Genomic DNA, 26,555 nt, shown 5'->3' with positions numbered 1-26,555 from the left:
GTTGCAATAGACAATGTGGATTAATACAAGGCTGGTTGAGTGTATAGAATCTGGTATATAAATAGGTATATTCTTGTGTTATTACATTGGTTGAAGTAATAAGACTTGGAGAAGAAATGTAAGGAGTAATGTCTAATATGGCTTGACATGGTATGGAGAATTGGAGAAACAGGGATGGAAGTGAATAGTGGGAACTGTATCTGTCATAGGGATCCTTTTCATGAACACCTGGATCAAAGCCAAGTGAGCTCCTATAGTAGGCGATTGTCCCTTAGAGCGTAATCCACTCTCCAGGTTTTATGATTAAAAGCCCCAGTAGTTCCTTATAGGAAAGACAAGCCACATTCAATATCAGTACAGACATGAAGGTTCCAAGCTGCAGAACAAGTATGACGTGTGCACCTATGTACATTCCTGAAAAGATTGGCATTTATTTAAAAAAAAAGAAATAACAGGAAAGGAGAAAGGCAGTCTGTTCATCTAGGTAAACATAGGGGTTGTATATGGAGAAGAAAGATGGATTTGGGAATCATCTGCATACTATAACCCAGAAGATATTTAGGTAACCATGAGAGGCGTGGTCCAAGACTGAGCCTTATGGCACGCCAACAAAGTGGAACTGAGGACATGTGGCATCTCCCACACAAGAAAGCACTGAATTCCTGATGTGAAAGATAGGTTAAAAAAGAAAGAAAAATGTGTCCTGGCAGCCAAAAGGTTGACATATTTGTAATAGCATTGAATGATCATCCATGTTACAAGAACAGAGATCTAGAAAGAGAGAATTGGTCCCAGGAATGGCTGTAAGTAACTAGTTGGTAACTTTCCAGGTATTGTCTGGTTGTGGTGTTACTCTAGTCTCTAAACTGAATATTTTGCATACAACAGAGTGACCAGTGAGAGAAGTATTGAATAGTTATACTAGTATATTTGCGCTATTATAGGGAAAGTTATTATAACTCTAACCCCTGACACTGGGGTGACATATTCTATGTTCATCATAAACCGATAATGGTAACATGCATATTCCTTGCACATCCATCGGTAAATCAGAATTTAAACCGTCACAGGGAAAAAACACACAGATGCAATAATATGCCAACTAGAATGGAATTAGACATTTAAAGAGAAATTAGTGCTGCGTTATGTTAATTAAATGCAGCATAGTAAAGAATTATCTTGACATGTCCCAGTAATGGAAGTGAAGGGTATTTTGCATTCAGTGTGCATGTGTACCTTGGATAATTGACCCTGTGTTGTCATTTTAATTATGCCACATGGCCTTTTACACTATGATAATATTACACAGCGTAGACAGCTCTTTGCAATTTGCAAAACTACACAGAGTAGAGAAACAGAAGGCGCTAGAGACAACATAGAAAGCCACCACTAGCTGGATTATATTAAAAATAACATGTTACATGTATCATGCTACGCTTTTATATGTAGAGGCAGTAAAATGTGTTATATTGCGAAACATGTGGAAAAGTCAGTAATCACTCCCAAAGAGAGTGCAGCTATTTTGTCAATCCAATGCCTTAGTATCCTAAACAAGTATGTATTATGTTTTATAAAGCATTACAATGCCTGCCTTCACAAAAGCACAAACAGCACACAAAATAGTGTTATTCAACAAATGCTCTGTTCACTCTGCGTGAGGCTGTACAAATAAGAGATATTATTATTGTCAACAACATCACAGGTAAAGTAATACTAGCAATTAATACAGCAGAGTACTTTTTCTCACAATAACTTAACCTTATTGTCATTTAAACTCCTTGGGAAACCAAACAGAAAATGAAAGGAGGAAAGACAAAGTAAATTTAAATAAATACTAAAAAAGTATCATTTACAATAACAGTAAGCCCCACATGCAATATGCTGTTTTGGGACGTCAGGCTTGAGTCATTAAGGAAAGTAAGGCAAAAAAAATGAGTATAGTTTCTCCGGGATAAACCATGTTACAATGCAAAGGGTCCAAATTAGTATTATTTTGCACATAAGTTAAATACTGGCTGTTTTTTCATGTAGCACACAAATACTTGATAGCTTTATTTTTACACTGAAATTTAAAGTTGATCTAGGACATGCCCTACCCCAACTATAAATCTATCCCACATTTTAAATTTACCTCCCCTCCAATGCAACATGGGTTTGCCAAGGTATAAAGTTACTCATTTTTTTTGCTTTGCTCTCCATAATGAATCAGGCCCATCATATATAGTAAACACAAGAATTAGCGCATCAAGATGGCAACGACTGCAGGGTTGCAAGAATTTGCAATCCATTCAGCACAGGAATGATACTGTTACGTGTTACTTTATGTTCACATAAAACAACATGGTTTTTAATGGATTACAAAGGAATACTAGAAAGCAGTCTAGAAATACCAACATTTTTTCAAACAAAGTGTTTGGGTTTTTTAATTATTTTGGTGTAACCAGTAATGTTGCATTATTGGTAATAATCTTGCATTATTGGTAGCTGCTCTTTTATAAAGGATACAGTAAGCTCCGCCAGCATCCAGGGCTCCATTGGTTGAGATGGCACAGACTGACAGCACAGTCATACCGATGATAAAATAAGACAAGACCAGCATGCCTATCGTCTCGTACAGGCCAGACTGTCCCACCACGAACCCTGCAAGAGAAATGGCAGGGAAGATTATTCAACATAGCAGAGATGTGGCTTTGATTTTCTTACATGAGTATGCATACATTGGAGCCAACTCACTTATGCACCAGGGGTTAATGCACGCTGTTCAGAAATCTTCGCTTATTTTTCCTTCGTATCTCTATGAGGTGTGAGCAAAAATAAGCAAAGATTTTAACCCTGAACATACCATGGAGTAAGCTCGGGTGGGGTTCCGACGGAATTTCACCGGTAACGGAATCTCCCCCATTAAATGAGAGGATGACATATACATTGAGAGGATACATACACATTATATTTAAAATATGTCCCATTTAATAGCCATTTACATGAACAGGTATCTGGCAAACAACTGATTCTGTATATGAGATAACTAATCTTAGGTGGTTATGTCAATTAACACAGATAAACACAGGTCTTTTCACACTTCAGGCATGAATGAAACACACAAAATGCAGTAAAGATAAAACACACATTGGCAGCTGCACTGTTGTCAGTGCAATATTCTGCAGTATATTGGATGGATATTTCAGTGTACACATATTTTTAAAGGAAATCACATAAGCAGTTCTTAAACATATAAACAAGCACGTTTTATAAATGCATTCCAGTTGCGTTCAGAGTGATAAAGAGTATCGCACATATAAACAATGTTATAGTTCGTATTATTTATCAACATAAACATTATATAAAGTTGACCTGGGAGTTTAAGTATATAGTATTTCATTAGTGATAAAATGTTTTTTTTGTCAAATTAATTGGTTTGTTATGAACTACCGGGTATTTTGATTATTCTGTTTTATAAGTTATTTCTGTTCATTAAGAGACTGAGGGGTATATTTACTAAACTGTGAGTTTGAAAAAGTGGAGATGTTGCCTATAGCAACCAATCAGATTCTAGTTATCATTTATTTAGTACATTCTACTAAAATGACTGGTAGAATCTGGTTGCTAAAGGTAACATCTCCAGTTTTTCAAACTCGCAGTTTAGTAAATATACCCCTGAGCCTTTGATTAAAAAGCTTTCCATGCTTTTAGATAAGATACCAGAGAAGTAACATCAGAATAGACATTAAGGGGGAAATTTAGTCAAGATTTTGTTCAGTAGTTTAAAACTAATCAAAATGACCACAATTCACTACAACCATGGATTCACTGACAAAACTATCTAATCTAGTAAATAGTGATTTTATTCCTAATCAAGCGACTTATGACAATTGTGAACAATTTTCAGTGATTTTTTTTTACAAAACTTATCAATATCAGAGCGTTTCACATTCATTTCATTGGTTTGTGCTACATGTAGAAAAGCCTGTTAAAATGAACAAGCCATTGAAATGTATGGAGCTCTACAGCATTGTTTATTGTTTTTTCCCATCAATAGAGATTCAATTTAGTCTCTACTGATGTGGTCTCAAATAAGGGAGTACCTGGGACTCCCACTGGCCGCCATCCAATCACAAGCAGCCATTGTTAAAAACCGCTTGTGAGTGACTGATGGTGAAAGTGAGGAGGATCTGATTTGATCATATAGTGTTGGACATAACTAGTGTGTGGCTGTGTCACCTTTTCTCATGTTTTTTTTGTTCCCCATTGGACTACAACAGATCTAGACAGAAGATGTTTTTTTATCTAATATTATTATCGTAGATTTGTAAGGCGCCACAGTCAGGGCCGGATTAACCATAGGGCTAACTGGGCTACAGCCCAGGGGCCTCGGGCATTCAGGGGGCCCTTGAAAGTGGTCAACAGCATTATTGATCGGTCGGGGGCAGGGGCGCCCCAGGCACGATCAATGTTGCTGAGCACTTTCACTGCGGTCCTTCCCCGGTGCGCTGTAGTCTCCTTACTGAGGAGATCTCGTGAGTCTCACTCTCACGAGATCTCCTCAGTAAAGAGCGTACAGGGCGACGGAGAAGGACTGCAATGCCAAGAGAAGGAGGTAAGTGCCTTGGGGGCAGCTCGGATCACGGGGGGGGCCCTCACGGGGGAATGGAGGCCCCTTAGCCCAGGGGCCTCCATTCCCTTAATCCGGCCCTGGCCACAGTGCTCCGCAGCACCGTACAGTAGGGAAAACAGGACATATATAAAACAGGGACATACAAGGTAGACAAAATAAATGCAGACATTCACACAAAGGATATGAAGGCCTGGGGCTGGCAGTCTCTGGAAGGAGGGGCATGCTATTTTCTGCATCCCCCCTCCCTCATAAAGGTACCAGGCATGTGCTGGCAGGCCATAATGGTAGGTTTCTCTGTTCCAATGGAAACCACCCCAGGCTGACTAGTGCTGGGGTTGCTTGATGAATTTGGAGGAGGTACACAATACCCTATTTTTAATTACTTATTTATTTGGTAGTAAATTTTTCCCATTCATTTCAATGGTCCATTCACTTCAGCTGGCTGCCAATGGGAAATTGAAAACCCCATTCATCATCCAAAAATTTATTTATATAGCGCTACTAATTCCACAGCGCTGTACAGAGAACTCACTCACATCAGTCCCTACCCTATTGGGGCTTACAGTCTAAATTCCCTAACACACACACACACAGACAGACAGACAGACTAGGGTCAATTTGTTAGCAGCAAATTAACCTACCAGTATGTGGGAGGAAACCAGAGCACCCAGAGGAAACCTACGTACAGATAAGGCCATGGTTGGGAATTGAACTCATGACCCCAGTGCTGTAATGCAGAAGTGCTAACCACTTAGCCACTGTGCTGCCCAGATTGATGAAGATGGGCAATTGGAATGATCAGGAAAGCTTTGTGTATGCATAAAAGTTTTTTCTTTAATCATCCTGCTTATGTCACTGTTTTTGATGCAAAATCATCTGTCTAACATTGATGCATTCATTTTTGGTGATTTACTAAATCACTGCTTATACTTTACAATGAAGTATTAATGATTTCTGTGATTTTGTAATGTTTGGTGGAGGTTTCAAAAAGTGTCAGCCTCTCGTTTTAATACATTTGGTGATTTGGAAATCGCCATGCGCAAAACAAAGCAATGTCTGTAAATTACTCTTTAGTGAATCCCTCTCTGTATATCATTAAACAACTATTTAGGTTTTTTGTAATCAAATAGACTGCAGTGTTTAGTTACAGCTTATTGCAAACAACTTACAAAAGCCTTCCGAAGATGAGGATTTATATAACTATGTCTCATAAATATTAACTGGGCGTAATCTAGCTAATTCTAGACTAAGGGAGATATTAAGTCACATGCATGCATCACACACTCTGTTGTGACAACCATCAGGGCAGGCCATATAGAGGTCACAAAGCCATACAATAGAGATCAAACAAAGATCATTGTTTCAAGTTATACGTAGTGTAAAGCTGGGTACACGTCTTTGCAATCTTACTTCAGATGCATTTTCTGTAACAGTTTCACCAACGATGGAAAGTCCCAATGAGCATGGTGATTCATACATATACACCTACACAATTTACCTTCTGATCTGTGATCTTTATCTCTTATAACAATTTAGTAATATTTTAGGTTCATTTGGTTAAAATTGAGGGCTAGGGGGGCGGCATTTGTCTTTCTCGCCCCAGGCGCTATAATTCTAAGTTATGGCTCTGGTTGTGGGAGCATACACACTTGCAATATCTGAACAAACAGTCGTGAATCCTGTGATCGGCAGAATAATTGCATAGGCGTGTACCCAGCTTAATACATAGGTATATGACAGGACCATGATTCAATCTAGAAAAGTTAACAGTTAAAGTCAGGTTTGTGGACAATTAATACTCCCCAATACCTTAGCATGTTTTCATGTGTATCCCTCTCTTTGATTAGCAATGGGATATTTTAAATTATACTTAAAACCCAAAAAATTTAATTTTCATATATGAAGAGTGTTGTCCTGTTTTACCCTAACTTTCCACCTTAATGGAGTTAAAAATGAATACAAATTATGTAATTTTCCATTCATTCAGACATATCTATAGCTACATCCACAGCTGTAATGCACTGATGTAGATAAAATGAGAAAACATAGCATGTCAGTTACTCTTCTTGTGACATCAGGGCCATATTTACAGCCAAAACAGCCTTAGGCATTGGGCATAAATACACTTTAAATTAGTACGGTGCACTCATACATGAATAACACAGCACACACCACCACCTGGAGGCTGAAAGGTATAACTGCATCCAATGCTATTACTTATTGTATATCCCCCAACTCTTGTTTAAAGAGAACCTGTCATGTTGACTTAAAAACTTTTATTCATAGTGCCTAGAAACAAAACAGTGTTTTTCTATCTGGATGGTAGAAAGCATAAAAATATGCTAGTGTTGGGACTCTGTCTAAGAATCACACTAAATTCAGTCCCAAATGTTGCTGTCCTAAGTCACAGCTTCCCTGCCTTGCAAGCACTCCTGAGGAGAGGAATACGAAAGAGGGCGGCACTCTGATATGAGCCAAGTACAATGAGAATAGAGATCCAGGATCGTAGAGTGTGTGACTGGCATTAGTGGCAGCTGTGCGTTATAAGTTTGTCCATGTGAAATGTGGCATATACAAAATTCACTAGAAATGAGCCTTAAGTAGGAAGGCAGTTTCTGGGCTTGCTGTTAGAGTAAGTCCTGAGATCTAACAATCTGTGTATATATGTTTGTTTAAATACTGTTTATATACTGCACCAGTACACCCTAACTACTGTTGCCTGTCATGTGCCATAGCTGGAGGAAAACTACTTAGCTTGAGTCATGCATATATGACTACAATAATAGAATTTGCCTATGGGGGTTGTTTATAAACAGTGCACCACTATTCTCATGTCCCATAGAGCAAATAAATTGTCCTTCTTCTCAAGCACTTTTGCTGGCCACTGCACCGTGTATGTTGTGCCTTCAAGATGTAAGGAATGAAATTGTGAAAGAGAGGTCACAGCCTAGCTTACTTCTCTATTAAACCTTCTTCCTCGTTAACCTGATCTCTTCCTGTTTTCTTCAATTGAAATGGGTAATTCATAGCGAGCCAGTTATTACGTAATTCAGGAAAGTAAGGCGGACAGCTTGACCAGCTTTATCTGTGTATTGCCTTAGTTGCTGTATTAAGGATTTTGCATTTTTAAATATGTTGGTTTACTTAAACCAAACTGTGCACTTGCTTTATCTTACACATCCAGAATGATAAAATGGTGCCCTACTAGAAGTAGCAGACATCTCTGATTGTTGCAGCTCTGAGATTCCTTCCATATTAGGGGCCTCATCGTTAACTATAAATATGCACAGAAAATCCAGGTGCAAAAACGTGTTTTCACATTTGCATTTTTATGTCTATATTCTGTATTCAGGATATTGAGTAACTACACCAAGCACAAAGTATGATTACTCAAGTTGTCTATTATTCCCGTTTACTATTGCTATGCATCTTAATATACGTTCAACTTAAACTTTATCACATAGATGCATCTGGAGAAACATACAGCAGTCATCATCATCATCATCAACTTATTCCCATCCCAAGCTGTTTCACTGTTATATAAAATACACAAATAATAACAAAAGGAATGTTAACCTCCCTGGACCAACCTCAGTGCTAGATGGAATTACTGTGAACTGAATTGAGCAAGCCTGGGCAAGCTTTCAATGCTCACACACCAGTTTCCCTAGCTCCAGCCAATCACAATTGACTAGGTGGTATAACTCTTGTGCTTGGTTGAGGGGCTGTTGAACCTGTCTGTTATTTGAGGACATGGTCAATCAGTGCTAGGGCTCCAAACGGACCAGTCGTATCATATTTTATGCTATGCACATGAAAGACCCTTTCTGCTATTCCAATAGCAGCAAGTCCAAGATACTTTTAACTCTTAATACAAACACGAGTTCTGGTACATGCTCAGTGCATCAAAACGTATTTTTACACTGCATAAATGTACTTACATCCAACTCTAAATGTCAGTAAAGCATCTTAATTTGCTTCTGAAATGTTGTTTCAGCAACACAAGCACACTTAATGGCTTATATGATAATTGGGACAATATTATTATACATAAGATATGGCCATCATCATCAGCAGCAGCTATTTATATAGCACCATTAATTCTGCAGCGCTGTACAGAGAAGTCACATCAGTCCCTGCCCCATTGGAGCTTACAGTCTAAATTCCCTAACACACACAGACCGACAGAGAATAATGTCAATTTAATAGCAGTCAATTAACCTACTAGTATGTTTTTGGAATGTGGGAGAAAACCTGGAGCACCCAGAGAAAACCCAAGCAAAATATTATTCCTTTAAAAAGACATCTTCTTTCTGCAAAAACCATATGCTACTGAGGATGAGGTATATGGTCCAGTAGGCATTGTCCAATGCCTGCCGTTTCAGTATAATCTTACTGGTCAGGATATTTGCAAAAAGTTTCACATGCGTGTTCAAGAAGGAAATTGAACAATCATTTGCACAGCTTTTTGATAGATGATAACCCTCCATTCTGTTTCTGAATACTTAATTTTTATATTACTTATACTTTTGATCAAATCATCAAAATATATGAAAGTGTTAATTCTGTGACTTATATTTCAATAAACTTCTTTAGTAACCATGACACAGTGGTTTATTCATGCTTCTTTATTGCAGAACTGCAGGAAACATATTACACAGAATGATAGATTCATACACCAACTAAAACACAAAAACAAGATCCAGTGTATCCCTCTGCCAAATACATATAGTAAGATAGGAACTACATACATCACACTAAGATCATAAGTGGGTTTTGTAAGACATTTAAACACTGAGACACCCGAGGAGTTGTTTGAGAAAAATAAAAGGTTTAATAATAGAGTTAAGTAAAGGACAAAAATAAATAATGGAAGCATAATAATAATGGTTAGCATACATGCAAAAAATATTATAGATAATTGCTTAAGGCTAGTAAAATATACCTTTTATAGTAGAAACTGTTGAGATCAGAATTCACTCAATCAAACATCCTGTATGAAGACTTCATGCTGATTGAATTGCTTGTTACATTATATTGTGCTATGGCTTGGAAAGAATAAAAGCTTCATGAAAGATTGTATTCAAATCTCACTACAGTTCCAGTTTCCAAAGCTTTATTTTGGTTTAAGGATCACTTTGATTTGACGCCTGCAATGACTGGGTGGAAGTGACCCCCTGTGAGGACATTATCATCATCATCATCACCATTTATTTATATAGCGCCACTGATTCCGCAGCGCTGTACAGAGAACTCATTCACATCAGTTCCTGCCCCATTGGAGCTTACAGTCTAAATTCCCTAATATATACACACACAGACGGACAGACAGAGAGAGACTAGGGTCAATTTTGATAGCACTAGATAGTTACTAATATGATATATATCCCTTCAATTCATCATCATCATCATCTATTTATATAGCGCCACTGATTCTGCAGCGCTGTACAGAGAACTCACTCACATCAGTCCCTGCCCCATTGGGTCCTACAGTCTAAATTCCCTAACATACACAAACACACACACACACACACACACACAGACAGAGGGAGACTAGGGTCAATTTTTGATAGGAGCCAATTAACCTACCAGTATCAATTTGTGGATAGCTGCATGAAGCCTGTGATTTTTTTTTGCAATAAATAAAGGGTTTTGGATTTCATGGAATAAGTTTAACCAATGTGTTGGAGAGAGTGGCACTTATGTAAGATTTGAAAGTACTAGACTATAAGAGTGATTCTAAAGTTAAAGGAGAGGGAACTGTGTCTCTGCAGAGAAAGGCATAAGGTGGATGAGAGGTAGTTGGTATAAGAGGGAACACAGAAGTCTTTTTATGTGGTTGTAGCCTAACAACATAACATATGGGAAAGAGAGGACCACCTGTATAGAGACCTGGAGAGGGAAAAAATGTACTAGACTACAAGACCAAAGAGAGGAAGTAAGGTAGGGCTTAAATGAAGAAGATGTTTTGGTCCATAGCCTAACAATAGTGAAAAACATATTCTTAGTAAAACATTGTAAAAAGTGCATCAATAATAGAGATGCTCAGACTCGGTTTTTTGAAAACTGAACCCACCCAAACTTAGGGGATCCGAGTAGGCTCGTGAGCCGGCTCGGTACTTTTGCGCATCCTCGGATCTGAATCGAGGCAAAACGCCATTGTTGCGTTGTCGGATCTCGCAGGTTTTGGATTCCATAAGTACCTCCCTCCCCAGGAGATCCAACGCCATTGCTCACACAGAAACAGGGGTAGCAGTGTTCTTGTCACTCTCCATTCTCCAATGACATTGCTCAGTACCATTGCTCACAAAGAAACAGAGGTAGCAGTGTTCTTGTCACTCTCCAGTCTCCAGTGCCATTGCTCATACAGAAATAGGAGGGGTAGCAGTGTTCTTGTCACTTGACAAAAATTGACTGGAAATTCATGTTATTATGGTTAATAATAATTTAGGAACAAAAAAAGAGCCAAATTTTGTGATTTTAGCAAAAAAAAAATAGGGATTTTAGAAAAAAAAAATAGGGATCCAAAACTAGGGTGGTTTTGCCAAAACCAAAACACGAAGTTAATCAAGATCCAAAACCAAAACCGAAACACGGGGGTCAGTCAGGGGCATATCTAGAAAACTATTGTACCCGGGGCAATTTAGTGGGGGTGATTTAGGCCCCACAGCTTTCTAACCTCGAAGGCAGCCGGCGGCTGCACACTATGTGCAGTTCCCTAGGCAGTGACAGTGTGCTGTCCGGCCGCTCTGATTGTGTTTAAAACACAATCAGAGTGGCCGGGCAGCACACTGTCCCCTCCTGTCACTGCCGAGTGGACCTGCACATACTGTGCAGCCGTCGGCAGCAAGTCTCTGCTAGGGGGGGGTGATTGCCCCGATCACCCCCCCCCCCCTGGATCCGCCACTGAGGTCAGTGAATATCTCTAATCAATAGTAGTATGTTAAAATGACTACAAATAAAGTGTAAAGTGACAAATGAAATCAGCTAGTAACCTTGTATGCATGCAAATTTATTAATCTGCTAATTGTTAAGAGGACTCATGATTCTATCTTTTGGAAATATGAGCATAACAATAGCTGCCCAATGTAATCTTATCTAATACAAATTCCCATATACCTATGGTCCTATGAAAGATAAAATTGTAGTAAATTAATTTCATATATGTGTAGAGCCTCAAAATGTAAAGTGATATTATATAAAAAGCAGAGGAAACAAAATGTGGAAGTAAACTCTCCTTTAAATGAAGGCAAATGAACTCCGAATTGTATAAATTACCACGCTATTCAGCAATGGTAAATGCAGGATTTTTGGAGGGGAGATAGCATGGCAGTTAACAAATGCTAGCCCTCCTTCAGTTTGAGCCATTCTCCCTTGTAATACCGCGTGCAACCATGTTTACCATATATGGCTCGCCCTTTGTGCTTTCCCACATTGCAGAGCAGGGGACATATGTCCCAGCTATCGGGACAAATTCATAGCTGTGCAAAAAAAAATCTGATCCTCCCTTTTCCCACCCTCCCTCTCACATGCAATTAATTAATCACTGCATTTACTTAATTTCCCTTATTTAATTTATTTATTTTTTCAATTCCTTTATTTGCACTGTGCATTCGTCTAGCAACAAAGTGTGAAAATTCATTGCTTGTATTCGGAAAGGTGGCAACAATTATCTAATGTGTACTCAAAACTAAATTAAATAATATATGGAAATGTTGGTAGAGAAATGGAGAGTGGAAATAGGATATGTTATTGGTTTATTTTTTTATTGGTAAATAAACATTTGTATTAAGCTAATTGTGCTCGGCCTGTTTAAGAACTGCAACAGAAATAAATGTAACAGTATGGTTTAAAATTGTGAATGATAAACCGATCACAAGCGCATTGGACACTTTGTGTTGTGAATATTGAATAGTTGCCTACTCTCCCGGAATGTCCGGGAGACTCCCGAATTATTGTGAGTTCTCCCGGACTCCCGAGAGAGCAGGCAAAAATCCCGGATCCAGCTGTCTCCACTGTTGAAGATGGGAGGGGCGGGGCTAAATGCGGCATCGTGGCCCCAACCCCTGGTGCGATTGGCCGAAATTGCATAGGATTGACAAGGGGTGGAGCCTAACATCACACCACACGTGGCCACGCCCCTTCGACGGACCCCTTCCTGGACAGCTGCCTTCAAAAGTAGGTAAGTAGGGAATATTGTTAGGAGGGTATGTATTTATCAGGAATTGTGTATATATGGTCTATGCATAAATTCTATTCAAACAAATGTACACATACATATTAAAAAAAAAAATAGTGAATGTTAAAGAACTGAACTCAGAGTTAGAGATGGTGATATAAATGAATGTGGATGAGGTAGGGAATCCTCACTACTTATCTAATACAGCGAATAGGTAATTTTTATATAGACAATCCCTACCCTATATGCCAGGCCTGTCCAAACTGCGGCCCTCCAGGTGTTGTGAAACTACAAGCCCCAGCATGCTTTGCCAGTAGACAACCAGTTGATAGATGGAAGGACATGCTGGGACTTGTAGTTTCACAACACCTGGAGCAGGTTGGACAGGCTTGCAATATGCTGTTAGTGGTGAGCAGAGAGGGGTCAGGAAACAAGCTGTGGGGAGCAGCCCTGCAGAGTGAGTGGATCACACCACAGGCGCAGACACCATTTCCTGGTATGGCAGTCTGGAAGGCTCAAACTTCTTTTAGTCATACTTACACTAACTACATGTGAGAAGTGCTGGTTGCAGTAATTACTGTAAATCTAGTTAATGTGCTAGTGTGCTGGTGAGTTGGCGGGAGAGTGGTCTACCAGGAAACTGAACCGCCCTCCCTCCTACATAAGTGTGCGCCTGGTCAGTTATAAATAAGGTAAAAGTAGTGGTATTTTTATTGAATATTTCCCTCCATTGTAAGGACCTTTTACCTCAAGTTTCTGCTTCCTCCAATTTTAGTTAGAATATGTACTTACTAATTTAATGGCATTTTGAGACATGAATCAAATATCAAATTACTTTAAAATTGTTAATTTATAACCTATATTTCTTTATTTTATAAAATAGAGTAACTATTTTAGGCTAAGATAATATTTTAGCACATTTTCCTTCACTTACCAACCTACTCCATGTTTAAAGATTACACGCTCTGTGTTAGAAAGATGCTGATCTGCAAAGTTTTAATCCAAACAGCAGAGGTTAATACCTATGGGGCCTTGTGTATAAGTCATCACCAGTCTTGTGACTTTACTCACAAAATTCTCTGCTACACACTAAATTCTTCTCTCAAACTCTGCACAGCCTAGAACCTGAATAATCTCTTCTGACTGCAAAATTACAATCGTTTCACAACATGTCTTTCAGCACATGTGAGAGGTTGATAATCTGAGTTCAATGCAATAACAGAGTTGCAATGAGTCTACCACCAAACAGTGACATATTTGATATTTATTCACCATTTAGAAAAGTCAAAAACAATAACTTGTTACAAAAGCTGACAAACGATTATAAATTATTTACTGGAAGAATGCTGTTTGTGTTTAAATTGAAGTGGTTATTGATTACTTTATCAAGGGTTAATGATTCCTTCAGATGATTTTAACAGCAATCACAGCTCTATGTGGAATGGTAACATTCAGAATAACAACACTATGTTTTTTAAGGTGACAGATGCACCTTAAATTTTTTAGCGAGGAAGGTTGCATGTGATCTAAGAAGGCCTTTGACAATCTGTCTAAGGGCAGTACTTTAATGTTTATATTATTCTGTTGGTGTAGGAGCACTGTGTCGCCTTACATATTTACAATAATAATAATAATAATAATAATAATAATAATAATAATAAAAGGAATAATCTGGAGATGGGACTGTATTGTATATATATATGTACAAGCTCTAGGAAATACCCGCTAACATACCAAGTTTCCTGCTTGAGAAAATGTGATAATTCAATTATTCTGCTGTTGTAAATGGATCACCTGTAATAAGACAGGGATTTTTTACTTCGGATATCTGGGTTCTGTATAACTCCCAAGTGGTGGCAGTCAGTTTAACGATACTGACTACCCCCACATGGACTACTACGACATGAGAATTCTGAAGACTACTACCCTGACCTGAAAAAAAAATTACTTACCATCACCCAGATGACTTGATGTACGACCTGATGTGTTGCCGAATGTGGAAAATGATGTCACGTGAAGCCGCGACTCCTCTTAAAGCGGCGATGGACGGACCCGGATGCCATTCATGTAATGTAAGTATTATTTTAAGGGTTAGGGGTTAGGTTTAGGAGTTAGGGTTAGGGTAAAAATACTAACCCTTAAAATAAAACTTACCTTAGATGAATGGCAGCCGGGTCCATCCATCGCCGCTTTAAGAGGAGTCGCATTTTTACGTAACGTCATTTTCCACAGCGACCGAACATCGGGTCATCACATCAAGTCATCTGGGTCATGGTAAGTCGTTTTTGTTTCAAGTCGGGTTAGTAGTCTTCGGAATACTCATGTCGTAGTAGTCCATGTCGGAGTAGTCAGTATCGTTTTATGGTACTACACCCCCTCCAAGTGTCAAGTGTCAGGGAAAAATATCATCACATATGTATCTGTTCGCTTGCTATATTATAGTATTAGAACATAATACATAGATTTTACTATGCTTTGTTTTGCGCTGATGTTCTTCTGGCTTAGTATCTTGTTTGTTTATTATAGAATGCAGGAGACTGTTGAGACAATCCATGAAGAGGTTTAATCTGTAACCAGGGCCGGACTGGCCATCTGGCACTTCTGGCAAATGCCAGAAGGGCCGATAGCTAGATGGGCCGATCAGCTGTCCGCATCTTCTTCTTTTTTTTTCCAGCAGTCACAGCGCTCACTCCGCTGGTGACTATTTCGATGTGGAACCACCCCTGCACGGCAGCCCAATGGACCTGCAGACAGGACCAGTCACTCCCCGGCGTTCTTGTCAGGAGTCATATGGTTTGACTCATAACATATGCACCCCTCCCTGGCTTGGTTGGTTGGCTGTAATCACATGGTCTGAGTGGGGGGAGTGGCAGCTGCAGCGTGGACTTCGGGTGTATGTGTATTAGCAAGCAGACAGCAGAGCAGTCAGTTACACCTCACACACACACCATGCTAACTGTGCCCTGTGCTGTGAGCAGGAAAATAAGGTGAGGTTAGTGTACAAATAATATTTCATGTGTCAGCTCTGTGCCTCTGTATTATAATCTGCCATGGAGCAGTGTAAGAACATTAGTGAGCCTAGAGAAACATTGGATGGATGTTAGTAAAGATTAAACATGCATTGTCTGACTATTGGTAAGCAAGTAAATGAGCACTGTGTATGTATATTATTTATTAATGATCATGCAATGTGGGTAAAACTTAGTGATCAGATAAAGTGATCTATTTTTATGATAATTACCATTTTTTTATATCGCCGCTTATCGCAGTTTCACTGCTATTTATGAACTTTATCTCTGGAAGACCAGCAGTAAAAATTGACATTTTTCCGAGCAGCAGTATGTTAATATTATGTGTGTGTGTGTGTGTGTATGTGTCCGCAGTATGTTAATATAGTGTGTGTGTGTGTGTGTGTGGCGCGCAGTATGTTAATATAGTGTGTGTGTGTGTGTGGCCGCAGTATGTTAATATAGTGTGTGTGTGTGTGTGTGGCCGCAGTATGTTAATATAGTGTGTGTGTGTGTGGCCGCAGTATGTTAATATAGTGTGTGTGTGTGTGGCCGCAGTATGTTAATATAGTGTGTGTGTGTGTGGCCGCAGTATGTTAATATAGTGTGTGTGTGTGTGTGGCCGCAGTATGTTAATATAGTGTGTGTGTGGCCGCAGTATGTTAATATAGTGTGTGTGTGTGGCCGCTGTATGTTGATATAGTGTGTGTGTGTTTGTGTGGCCGCAGTATGTTAATATAGTGTGTGTGTGTGGCCGCAGTTTGATAATATAGTGTGTGTGTGTGTGTGTGTGTGGCCGCAGTACGATAATATAGTGTGTGTGAGCGGCCGCTGTATGTTAATATAGTGTGTAAGGGAAGGGAAGATCTTAAAAAAAAAAAAAAAAAAATGTGGGACGTAAGCTATTTAATGGTGGAGTGTAGGTGGGGGCTAATTATTTAAGGTGCCTTTAATTTAATTTAATGCTGGGGTGGTTTGGGGCTATTAATTGAACATGGGGCTGATTTTGGGGAGGAGGGCTATTTATTAAATGTGAATATGAATTATTTAATGCCGGTGATGGTTTTGGAAAATGGGTATATTTATTAAAGGTAAATGCTATTTAGTTTATTGCTGGGACTGTTTGGGGGGGGGGGGGGGAATTGGTTTTGATTAAATGGGTATACTGTTAATTTAATGTTGGGGCTGGTTGGAGGGAAATAGGTCTTATTAAATGTGATTATTATTATTGTTGAGAATTGAGGGAGGCATAATTACAAAACGTGGGTGCTATTGATTTAACACTGGGGCTGGTTGGAGTTTTCTAAATCTCATGTACCCATTTTTTTTCCAAAATAGGGCATCCAACATTTCAGGATCAAGACGAGCAGGAACTGAGCTAAAGACACCAGCAGTCACAGGTGGTGAAAGTGACCAAGACAGGTAGGAGAGAGCAGGACAATCTGCCAACTGTTCTGAATCTGGTGGGACAGTCCTGAATTTGGGTGACTGTCTTGCTTAGTCAGGATTTGGTCCGACTGCATGGAGAGTTGGGAGGTATGTCCCGCTTCACAACGTACTGCTTGTGAAGGCAGAGCTGTGTGCATCTAACAGTAGGGCACACAGTATTGCCTGTGTATTTGTCTAAAATTTGTCTAAAATGATAACCATGTTACATAATAGGGGCCCTGCTGTCTTTAAAACCCTGGGCTCCCCCGAGCGTTAATCCAGCTCTGGTTAGCAGGAGGGAGCTGATAGCTGCTCCCAGTCCCCTGACAGAACACAAACTGCAGAGCAGCTCTAAGTCTCACAACATTTTGTAATCTCGTGAGACTAGGAGCTTCCCTGCTCACTCTACAGGAAGTTCCCACCCTGATGGACGTCAGCAGCACCAGATGCATAGATAAGTACAGTGGGCTGGGGGTGTCATAATGTGTCTGGGAGGGTGTGATGTGGCTGGGAGGGCGTGATAAATGTAATGTTTTATTATAATGTATGTATCAATGCCCCATGTTGACCACAACCCCAGCACAATGTGGTCACACCCATTTTGGCAACGTCGCACAGCGGCGGCACACAGTTTCTTTGCTACTCGTCTAAGGAGGGGAGTCCCAAAAGTTCACTGTAACCAGGCCCCAAATTTCTCTTCCTGTCCTGTACATACCATTATCTGATACTGGTAAGCCCTATGCTGCAAATAGAGAGTCAAGCTGCGTATAATATATTTGTATCTCACGGGACACTGTATAAGAATGACCTTTGCAAAAAGTACTGTAATATTATTATCATCTGAATCTGAGGTGGGCCTGTGTGCTTTAAATGCCAGGGCTGATTTTTAGTCCCAGTCCGGCCCTGTCTGTAACTTACATGCATACAAGCTATGTCCAAACAGAATAATTTTTAACCTATCTGAAGCGCTTCAGCACTTTAAATATCCTTCCGTAGCTACTGGTGAATGTAATAATAACAGAATTATTATTTTCCATGTTCTTGAATGTAGCTCATTTAAAAATGATCCAAATGGCTGCAGCCTACGGCACACAGGGGTCTTTGTTACATCCCAAGCTCCACTGCATTTCATTAACAGAGATTGAAATAGGGATTATTGATCTGAATGGAAAACAATTTGCTTATGCTATATAATAGTTACAATAAATGGACGACGGAGCATGCAAGTCTTTGATGAGGCTATATATCATCTTCCATTTTCTAATAATGTCTGTCTGTAGAGTTGATAATGAATTGAATGTGGCTCAGGTCATCAAAGTTTCTCTCATCACCGCTCAAGTCATTAAAGGTTCTCTGACCACTGCTATGGGACCAGAACATTCATTGAGCAGATAGAAACACCATGGCTCACGCCCTCATTTACACAGTATATAGGTCATTCAAAAGTTCAAATGTTAAAAATTTAAAGACAACTATATGGTTATGTTTCTAATTTTTATTATATCCTTTATGATTGTTTCATTTCCTCACTCTACATTGCAGTAAAATATGAAAGTTCCTTATAAATAAAAGAGAATGACGGATGAAAGAACTTGTTCTTAATTACTCCGCCACCACCATTTGAAAACAAACTCTAGGTGCATTTATTTCTGCACCTATGTTATGAATTCATGCCACAGGAATCATCATCAGTTATTTATATAGCGCCACTAATTCCGCAGCGCTGTACAGAGAACTCATTCACATCAGTCCCTGCCCCATTGGAGCTTACAGTCTGAATTCCCTAACATACACATACACACACAGACAGCGAGAGAGAGACTAGGGTCAATTTAATAGCAGCCAATTAACCTACCAGTATGTTTTTTTTGGGAGTGTGGGAGGAAGCCAGAGCACCCGGAGGAAACCCACGCAAACACGGGGAGAACATACAAACTCCACACAGATAAGGCCATGGTCGGGAATTGAACTCATGACCCCAGCGCTGTGAGGCAGAAGTGCTAACCACTAGGCCACTGTGCTGCAGGAATGTCATTGTCTCAAATGTATTCAATCCATTTTTCCTGCATTATGGACTTAAGTATTGTTTCTTAGTAGATGATCCACAATCATGACAGTGGTACACAAAGGAGCTGTGTACAAGGTCAAAAAGAGCATTGTGGAAGGGGACCCGTATGGTATAAACCTTGGCAGCACCGAGCACCGGTTCTACCCAGTATGCTGCTTATATACTCATAGGGAGGACTCTCATAGCCTTATCAGTGGCATCTAACTGACAGCTCCCAGATTAACAGTTTTCAATCTGGTGCAATCTACAAATTAGCATCCCCGCTGGGGGCTGTATGCTAGATGTTACTGATGGCTCTCATCAGTCTTCCATATAAATATGAAGCAAGTGTCAGCCAACAGATGGTAAGTAGATACATTAGCCACCACACTGAAAGTCTACCATACACTAACCACTAGACTGTAGGCCCTGCCATAAGCTAGCCAACAGATTGGAGGCCTTCTTTAAACACAAACCACTTTGTTGATGTCTGCTTTGTATATTACTCACCAGAATGTGCTCAGCTTTGTATAGTGACCACCAAAAAGAATAATTTTTTGTTCCCCAGAAGGTGCTCAGCTTTGTATAGTGACCACCAACAAGAACGATATTGTATTCACCAGAATGAGGCGTGAGACAGACTGGTACTGTAATATTTCTGATGGCCACCAGTGGCGCACGCAAGGGGGGTTTTGAGTCTCCAGAAACCCCCCCCTGCGCTAACTTAGTGCCCACCATAGTGGCACTGTCCTATACAGCAGCCGCGGCGCTGTCAAATAAGCGTCCGCGGCGGTGCTGTATTGTATACAGCACCGCCGCGGACGCTTCTTTGACAGCGCCGCGGCTGCTGTATAGGACAGCGCTGCCGAAACGGAGCGCATGCGCAGCAGTTCTCTCTCGTGGGTTTTTTTTTTGGGTCAGAGGGGGGTCTCTGACAATCCTGCGTGCGCCCCTGGCCACCCTGTGTACAAGTAATGGAATATTGGTACAATCTACTGAAACTCACATCATATTTACTATTTGTACTATAAGATATTTGAATAGTCTTACTTTATTATAGTAACTAAAGAGTTTGGTAGTTAGGCCTCTTTCCTACTAACAATTTAGCTGTGATTTTGACGCTTGTAAAAATACTAATAAAAATTCATACGACATGTGTTTGATATGCGTTGTTAGTAGCGTTTTAGAGATCACTGAAGTGTTAAACAAAATCTATACCGCAAAGCAAGAAAGATGCCAACGATGCTTTCTACAATCATACTTATTTACATAGCATATTTTTAAAAATGCTAGGGACTTTGAGCCCTATAAAGATTATAGATTGATTATAATTATGTATTCAATTTCTAAGGAAATTTTATTAGCCTTATCCTTTAATTAATGTATTTCCTTTATTTAATGGGCATAGGCTGTGCAAAATTTCAGTGTGATGAAAGAAGGGCCACAGTGTGATGAAGGGGAAAATGTATGACGAAAAGGGGGCATTTTTTTCTCTTCTATACTTCTCACCAAATGAATTTGCCAAAAAATAAATATTTATTACAAAGAATACATATTCTTCATTTATATTATTCATTTAACAGTAAATGTTCACTGTTTAATGTATTTATTTGTATTACACTCTTTAATAAAGTTTATTGCATGATTTGTATTAAAATAAGAAAAGAATTATTGAATGAACAAATGGTGCAAGTGTATTTTTTGAAGGGGGGCACCAGATATGCCAGCACCGGCTCTGCCTAAAGTGTTATTAAAAATATGGGTATGTTTTGCAGGACCAAAAAAGCTCTACGTATGCTCTGTCGGGCCTGGCCAGCTCCACTACTATATAAAGCTAAATGTGCTGCTCCCATGTTATTGTCATTTTGTCCTGCTAACCTGTGCTGATGCAAGAGTGTAAAGAGAGGTAATGACATCACCATCACGGGGTAATCACTTTTACACTCAGCCTCCATCTTTTTTTACATTCATAACTGACCCTCACTATGTGCTCACAAAACCAATTCTGAAGTTACAAAAAGCGTCATTTAAATGATTTCAACTTGCTATTTTTTGTTTTAATTACTTATTGCTTTTGGTTAGTTAAACATTTTATTTCAAATATGGCACAATTCACAAGGTCACAATAATATGACACTTAGGGGGTATTCAATTGTAAGCGAGAGGGGTGAAAATCCCGCGCTCGAAAAATATTACCGTTAATACGGTAATTTGCGCGTAAATACAGTAATTTACTCGCTGGATTTCAGCTCGCAGTTCAGGGAGCTGCGAGCTGAAATTCAGCAAGTAATTACCGTATTAACGGTAATATTTTTCGAGCGCGGGATTTTCACCCCTCTCGCTAACAATTGAATACCCCCCTTAAATTGTAATGAAACCTATTAAGCTGAACCAGAAAAGACATGTGTGCCTTTTAAAAATCAAAAGCCCACTAGATAGGAGCTTGATGTATGTCCGATTAAAAGAGCATATTTGGAAAAATGGTTTTTAATGGTTGAGTAACAATCATTTTTTTCAGATTCTCTGCAACAATAAAGGTTAATTAACTGTTTTGCCGAGTAATGCAAAATTGTTTTAACAAAGTGGAAAGCTAGCAGTAGTCATGGCTGCCTGTCCATACAAACTGTAGTGAATAGAGAAAGATACATTGCTGTGAATAGGGAAAGAAGGGGAATGAGAGAACAAACACAACTCTTTTTTTTCAGATTCACTCCAATTATGTCAGCTGATTATTCTAGCACACAATTAAATCTAATACACAGGATAACCCTATGTCTAAGTTATAGATAGTAAGGATATTATAAACCACAAGAGGAGTTGCATAACCATACAAAGGTATAAAGTAAAATCTAAAGCAAAGGTAAAATATTGTTCAAATCGAACTTCATGGCTGAATAGGAAATTTCAGAGAAGTGGAAAGTTATGCCAAGAAATTCTTGGGGTATATTTTCTAAACTGCGGGTTTGAAAAAGTGGAGATGTTGTCTATAACAACCAATCAGATTCTATCTGTCATTTTGTAGAATTTACTAAATAAATGATAACTAGAATATGATCGGTTGCTATAGGCAACATCTCCACTTTTTCAAACCTGCAGTTTAGTAAAAATACCACAGTGAGTTGCACTTTTGCTTCACCTTTTACTCACTGCATTTAGCTGAATCTATAGTGTATGCATAGTGCTATGATGGTGGAAGTCAATTTATTCTGTATGGTGTCATGGTTGGGAAAGCTTAAGGCCAAATACTACAGACAAAACCTTTGAAATTTTGTGGCCAAATGTGGAATGAGGTAAATATTTTGCAGAACAATTTTGAAAATGTAATGTGTCTGTAGAATAAAGCTTTTTATACAGATCATGGACCTCTTATTATAATAATTTCCAGTAGGGGGTGCTTAAATGATACATTTTTTTCTAATAAACACTCAAGTGATAGTATTTAGATATTATACAGATTATACAGATATTTAGATAATACAGATAATACAGATATAGATTATACAGATATATATAGATTATATTAATGTAGATTATACAGATATTTAGATAATATACAGATATTACCAGGAAAATATATATATATATATATATATATATATATATATATATATATATATATACATATATATATATATATATATATATATATATATATATATATATATATAATGTAACCTTAAGGCAGCAAAAAAGTAAATAACAATTTCAAAGTTTATTATTATCATTACTATTTTGGAAATACTGCAAATAGAGAAATGAAAAGCATGGAGTTTCCTTCAAAAACATGTGGAGACTACTAAGGGGTATATTTAAAAGTGGAGATGTTGCCTGTAGCAACCAATCAGATTCTAGTTATCATTTATTTAGTATATTCTACAAAATGAAAGCTAGAATCTGATTGGTTGCTATAGGCAACAACTCCAATTTTTCAAACCCGCCGTTTTGTAAATATACCTCTAGGACTCACTTAGAATGGTACTATGTATAATAAGTTACTTACCAACCCTGAGGAACAGTACAACACTAAACATGGCCAGCAGGGTCGGCACCACGACTCCCAGGAAGGTAGAGAGTTTCCGAGACCCTGAGCGTTGCTCATTTTTCTTGTTGTTCTCAGAGGGTCCATTCCCAGGACTCACCTCTGTAGATATGTTTAGCCGGTACGTGAGCAACGGGCTCCGTTCAGTCATGGTGAGATGTGTTTCCTGTGACAGCTAAGGTTTCCCTTCTGTCTCCTTAACTGTCCCACCACCCCGATCGTCCGCCTCTTTACTAAAAAACTTTCAGCCAGCCGAGAGTGAGAAGACCAATCCTAATTATAAAGTGACAGTGCAGGTAGAGCCTGTCCCCTCATACTCAGCTTGCACCACCTCCTTTGCTTTAAGAAAGAGAAAATAATGCTACCTCTAGTGCTAGCTGAGAGCGTAGCCTGGATAATGTCAGGAGGAGCATCAGCTCTATCAGCTCTACCCACGTGTAGAGCTAGAGAAATGACAACAAGTGTTGTGAACCCACCGTGATGGTCACTGCTAGCTAGAGACCCACGGAGTCATGTAAACCAGAGAGAGATCATATAACCAAATACTTGGAAGTAAAGGAAGAAATCATGACCCTGTGTCACACACCCAGCCTGGGAAATACCAGGAAACGTAATGCTGTGTAGCTGCTTTCAGTTTAAAGCCACACTCTCGTTTCAACTTCCTGATTCTTTTAGCCATAAGGTGTTAAACATTTTTGTGCGTTTAGAGCACAGGCAAAAAAATAAATTATTTCCTCGTACTGTCAGCTGAACTCATGAGGCTGAAGTTAGCCTTTTATTTGGCCAGCTTTTTATTCAGAAAACTTTATTTTTAAAGGATTATATCAAGTTAAATCACTGCTATCACATTAGATTAACAATAAATGGGGTCCCTTACACAAACTGCATTAGTACTTAGCCTAGCCCAACAAAGTTTTGGGCATGAAATCAGGTGGCAATGTGGGCAAGTAACCAATTTGTATTATTTTGAATAAGTAGCTGTAGTTTTACAAGGGTTAAATGCCATTGGACCACATATTTGACAATGGGGATCAACACAGGGTGGTCAGTTACAAACAAAACACTTGTCTTTTGCCTGGCCAAACAACGTTTTGGGAATGAAATCAAGTGGCAAAGTGGGCACAGGTGGCATTTTGATCATTTTGAATAAGTAGCTGTAGTTTTGCTAGGGATGATGTTTTTATTAAAATTTACAACAAAAATAAATCCAATATAACTTTGTCCAAAAAAAAGACCAATAGGAAGGAAACTTTACATTCTCATAACTCCTATAAGGTTTACATACATTTAAAGTTTGTTTTAATTTCTTGACCGTAAAAGGTGTGTGGGTTGTATTATCGATTGGTTGCAGTGTTGTTGTAACACAGAGTATTGTGATAGGGGGATGTCATGTTTCTTTGGTTTATATAGTTATCTCATTTGTAAAGTGATGCAGTAGCTTTTGTGGAGTGATTGCAGGAGAATTTGGTGATACTATAATGTAAAGTTTCCTTCCTATTGGTCCTTTTTACCCTTTGATGTTGTATACAGTCTATTTTATTTTGAACAAAGTGATATGAGATTTATTTTTGTTGCAAAGTTTAATAAAAGCATGGACTCTTGCAAAAACTATGGTTACTTATTCAAAATGATCAAAATGCTATTGGTGCCCACTTTGCCTCCTGATTTCATGCCCAAAATGTTATTGGGTAAGGGACACCCTTTAGTGTTAATCTAATGTGCAATCAGTGATCCAACTTAATTTAATAATTTAAAAATAAAGTTTTCTATATAAGAAGCTGGATTATGACTAAGAATTAAATAAGAAGCTGGCTGTATAAGAAATTAACTTCAGTCTCACGCATATACATATGGAAATTCCTTGTTTATGCAACTAGAGTGCTGTTGTGAGTCATATACTAATGCTAAAGAAAGCCACTTGATTGTATGTCACAATATTTCTGATAATTTAAGGATATTTGGGTTTTTCATAAAAAGACTTACATAGTCAGGTTGAAGAAAATATTCAGGAACATTTATAAAACCCGACATTCAGTGACAATGAAAAACAAAGTAAACTACAGTTATTTGGCATGATATATGGCGTTGGGACAAATGTGCGTTAATTTGGATATATTCTGACTGAGTGACTAGATCATATGAGGCATTATAAATGCAGTTGGCAAACGGTAGTCATCAGCCTACTGACTTTTTTGCTATGATTGCTAAATATCCAGTGATCAAGGAAACCCACAAATGGCACTTTGAAAGCAATTTGGTCTAAGTCTTAATAGTACAAATATGTTTGTCCCATGCATCCATTAATTATTTTACTGTATACTTTCAGTATAGCTTCAGATTTCAAGTATGTCTCTTGTTCTAGAACTGCTCTTATTTAATAAAAATACCGCCTTCAACTGTATTAATACTTTATATACACGTAAGTGATTCTGTTATCTCTGCTGTCCCTAGGAGCAGGGCCGGCTCTGGCTCTTGCTGCCTTTCCCCTTGCATAGAACTTCGCGCATAGGCAGTGAATCCCCTTTCGGGCTTCACTGCGCATGTGCCTCCCTTTGTACTGAGACGTCTGATCTGCTCTGGTCAGAGCAGGGGATCCAAGACTAAAGGGGAAGGAGTCCGGGCTGCAAAAATAACATATTTTTCCTGCGCAGGTGGGCTGGCGGGGCACCCTGGTAAACATGGTACCCTCCTCCCATGCTTAGTGTCTACCACTGGCCCTGCCTAGGAGGTGCATGCAAAAATGAACAAATTAAGCTCTATTTTCAGGGCTTGTAATTAAATTATTCTCGGCACATTCCACATAGAAAAATAAAGTGCAAGGATCTTGCCCCCTCTGTCTACTGACCTGCAGCCAAACTTCTGAGTCAAATACAAAGTTGTTTAGTTTGTTAATCATTTTATTTTGGAATTGTCTTACTAAAGTTCAAATCCAATCCAAAGATCTACTTTGATCTATCACTTTAGTTACTAGGTCACAATCAACTCAATTTGCTTGACATGACATCCCATGCTGCCTTTTAACTTGTAATTTGCTTGACTGTACATAGTCAACAATTTCTTTTTTTAAGTATTTCCATTAATTTCCCTATAATTGCCATAAGACTCATAGGTCTATTGTAATCATATTCTTACTTACTGCCTATTTTGCGTAATGGAAACATATTTGCCTTTCTCCAACAACCCCTTAGGAAGCATTGGCATATTCTTTTGAAAGATGATATTCTAAAGTTGGGTACACGCCT

General features: G+C 38.8%; 1 protein-coding gene across 1 annotated transcript in view; it reads right to left on the bottom strand.

Annotated features, from left to right (window-relative positions):
* Nucleotides 1–23,907, bottom strand: part of LOC142144014 (solute carrier family 12 member 9-like) — a 174,517-nt gene extending 150,610 nt beyond the window's left edge. The window contains exons 1-2 of the mRNA XM_075202355.1: nucleotides 23,275–23,907; nucleotides 2,506–2,640 (exon numbers count right to left, since the gene is read on the bottom strand). Coding sequence (XP_075058456.1) covers nucleotides 2,506–2,640; nucleotides 23,275–23,464 — 325 coding nt within the window. The 5' untranslated portion in view covers nucleotides 23,465–23,907. The remainder of the gene's footprint in view (nucleotides 1–2,505; nucleotides 2,641–23,274) is intronic.
* Between the last annotated feature and the right edge of the window lie 2,648 nt (nucleotides 23,908–26,555).

This window comes from Mixophyes fleayi, chromosome 3, assembly GCF_038048845.1.
Source record: "Mixophyes fleayi isolate aMixFle1 chromosome 3, aMixFle1.hap1, whole genome shotgun sequence".
Taxonomy (NCBI): Eukaryota; Metazoa; Chordata; class Amphibia; order Anura; family Limnodynastidae; genus Mixophyes; species Mixophyes fleayi.
This window is presented reverse-complemented; position numbering and strand designations above follow the sequence as displayed.